General features: G+C 46.6%; 1 protein-coding gene across 1 annotated transcript; it reads left to right on the top strand.

Moving 5' to 3' along the window:
• Positions 1-1,441: 1,441 nt before the first annotated feature.
• Positions 1,442-3,165, top strand: CDV56_100090 (protein phosphatase regulator REG1; the record flags this gene model as incomplete). Its single annotated transcript, XM_026753709.1, has 2 exons — positions 1,442-2,076; positions 2,169-3,165. 2 exons carry the CDS (start codon positions 1,442-1,444, stop codon positions 3,163-3,165), a joined length of 1,632 nt encoding a protein of 543 aa, XP_026609442.1.
• Positions 3,166-3,458: the final 293 nt, after the last annotated feature.

Below are 3,458 nucleotides of genomic sequence, written 5' to 3'. Positions count from 1 at the left end.
TATATCTAAGCCTGACAATATAGACTAATGACTGCACCCAACTGGGGTAGGTTCCGAAATAGATAAATCAAATCCGTACTACGACAAGAAGCGCAGCTTCCAGATAAACAGCAGAAGTAGATGGATGTAACTTTAATAGTAAATACAGTCCTGTCGCCGTGTGTTTAGAGGCATACTGTTTTTCCTCACCCCCGGGGGGGGGGGGGGGGGGGAGGAACCGGTACGGAGTACACGGAGCAGTGAGGCATTACCTAGGTAGATTTACTTTTGACACTAAATCTGTTTGTTATCTACGTAGTACTTACCCAGCGGTCCCCTCCATGTCTATCATGAATCTCGACTCGAAAACGCTTGACTCCTTGAGTCTGGAGCTCTTAAGAACTCATGGGCAACCCCACTTGGAGGCAGAGGAAAGTTCTGGGAGCCACCCAGATTACCTAAGGAAGAGAAGAGTCACCCAATGAGATCATGACGCTGTTGGTTTTTCCCCACTTGACTAAGGTAGTACCTTAGTATCATCGACACCATGAGATAGATGGTCGCAGCGGCAGGTGGTGATGCTTTGTTAAACATTCACTACTCTGTAAAAGTAATCAAAGGCTCAAAACTACCTTACCTTTATCTACCATAGCGTCCTTACCCATGGGGTACTTCCATACTGAGAGTACACACCCATCTACCTTGGGATGCATTTGTCCTCTATAAGTTATTGTGTGGCAATTTCTCTATCTCAGGTTTACGCGCTCAGTCCATCAGTATCAACCTTCTAGTACCTCTGGCCCCCTCGACTCAAGTTGAAATCAAAACTCTTGATTACTCCGTATCTATCTACCTTACTGTCTGAGACTCCGAGACCGAACTCAAAACAAATAGAAAAGAGGGGAATAAGGAACATGCAAACTGCAAACAGACATTAGCATCTCCACTTCCTCCGCCATGACCTCTTCCCTGTTTTGCCTTTTTCGAAAAAACCGCCACTTCCTATCGATAACTACTACGGACTACGGACTAGATACTCTGTACTAACTAAACTTATCCGTCTTCGACCCCTGCCCGGTGTCCACTGATGAATTCCAGACCTTCGTTTGAAGAAGGCGAGGCATGAAGGAAAGAAGGATGAGAACCAAAGGACTTTGACGTTATTAACATCAAAACACTCTGACAAAGTACCTCCCCGTCTTAGTCGTCCCTCAAGTTTCCAAAATCTCTCATGATCGACTATGCTCTCCGATCTATAAGTTCCTCCTTCGCATATGCTTGAAATCTGAGTTGCTCTCTCGGATCGTCCTCAATTGAATCGGCCTTTTTCCTTTTCTTCTTTTTCTTTTTGTTTTCTCTTTCCTGCCAGGCCTCTCTCTTGTTCAGTTGTATCCGAGCTCTCAATTAAAGTCGTCATCCCATTTGCACAATTTTGTCTTTATTCCGACTCTCTACCCTCAGTATGATGATTGCTGTGCCGCCTATCTCGCAGGAAAAACGCTCTCAGTCTCCTCTGATTCCCCAGCGACGCGCCATGGCCCAAACTTACTACCTGGACTCACCCGATATTGCCATGTTCAAAAATACCCTTCACCATTACTCCCAACGAGATTGTCCCAGTCCGATCACTTCCTCTGCCCCGTCCTCGATCCCTCCCTCACCCCACTTCGCACCGACAACCGAGGAGCAGCTACCTCCTACTCCAGCAACACTCAGCAGTTTGTCTCTCTGTGTGAGCAATGATAGCGACGACGAGATCATCCTACCTTCATATGATTTGAGCGACTTTAACGAATTGGACGAGCCTGTATCAGCTATCGCTTCGGACCAGGCCTCCGAGTCACTTCTCACGGACCCCCCTCGCTTGCATGTACATACACCGGCCGCTGATGATACTTCGGTTGAAGAGGAGCCGTCCAAGCATGTCGATTATCTCTCCCATGAATGGAAAGAGGAAGATATTTGGGCTTCTTGGAAATATGTCGTTTGCCGCAGAGACATTTACAGCAATGGCTCGAGGTTAGAGAATGCCTCTTGGCGGACTTGGGCAAAATTGAAGAATAATTTGGGAACGGTGTCGCCCGAGACCCTCAATTGGTCAGTAAAGCATGACCTCGCATTCCATAACCACGCCAGACCACGCCAGAACTATATTACAGTTGTCTATGTATCCTAACAAGTCTCATCAGGTTGAAAGATTGCGATGTAACATGGCTGTATGGTCCGTTGAAGTCGTGCAACAAATTTACAAAAGCGTTGCCGAGTATCTCACCGCCGCCGAGCTGCCTCGAAACCCCCTCTTTGTATGCGGACAGGAAGCCGATTTTGAAGAAAAGGACGGCGTCAGAGACTATCTTGCAACGCTCGCTGTCTCAGCACACCCTCCTGCAACACGCAGGCGCTATCTTAAAGGCGCAAGAGGCTGGTTCTCATCGGACCCGGCCTTCTGTCTCAGGGCCCGAACTTGAACCTCGCCTGAATACGTCGTCGGCCAACCTTCCATATGTTTCGCTCAGCTATGCCTCTACTAAACAGTCGTCTGGGGTCGCCTCGCCTAGCGGGAGGCGCCGTATCCACTTCAATAACGAAGTAGTGCAATGTATAGCTATCGACGCCAAGGGTGCCGACGACGAGGAGGAGGAGTGGCCAGTAGCTTCAGAAGACGATGTCTCGTCGGACGATGGTATCGTCATGATGAGACAGTTTCCGCCTCAAGAGTCTGGGAGCCATAAAAGTACGCCGCGTGGCAGCTTCAGCAGCGAAAACAAAATAATCGCTCCGCTCCCTCCGACTACCCTTAAGTGTCGAGGGGACACACCAGAACCGCCATCAAGCTCGATGATAGGCCGATGGACAGGATACTTTTCGAAATCGACTGTCACATCTACACCTTCCATTCCTTCTGATCCGGCATTCAGCTTCTTTTTGGACGGTGAGGATGACCATCTGGATTTCTGCTGGCAGCCGAGCCAAAGCCAAGGCGTCAAAGACGGGAATCGGCCTTGGTTTGTGAACCCTGAAGATGAAGAAGAGGTTGACCGACATCGGCATTCGAACTTCAGTACGAGCAACTCTTTGGATGAAGGAGACCCTTCGAATGCCAGCATATTTGATAGGGTTGTTGATACTGTCAACACAGCCAGAGACATTGCTCATGTGATATGGAACGTTGGGTGGCGAAGGTGACATTCTAGAGTGGGCAAAATGGAGCATGTCTTGAGCCCATTCTCTGCTGGATGGGGCATCGTCAGATGCTAATCCGAACTACTTATACCCAGCATATATGGTTATTAGAGGTTTGCATTTTTGTGGCGTTCGACGGCTTTTTTTTTTTTTTTTTTTTTTTTTTTTTTTTTTTTTTTTTTTTTTTTTTTTTTTTTTTTTTTTTTTTTTTTTTTTTTTTTTTTTTTTTTTTTTTTTCTCTTTTTTTTTTCTCCTTTTTTTTTTTTTTTTTTTTTTTTTTTTTTTTTCTTTTTTTT

This window comes from Aspergillus thermomutatus (assembly GCF_002237265.1).
Source record: "Aspergillus thermomutatus strain HMR AF 39 chromosome Unknown NODE_587, whole genome shotgun sequence".
Classification (NCBI taxonomy): Eukaryota; Fungi; Ascomycota; class Eurotiomycetes; order Eurotiales; family Aspergillaceae; genus Aspergillus; species Aspergillus thermomutatus.
This window is presented reverse-complemented; position numbering and strand designations above follow the sequence as displayed.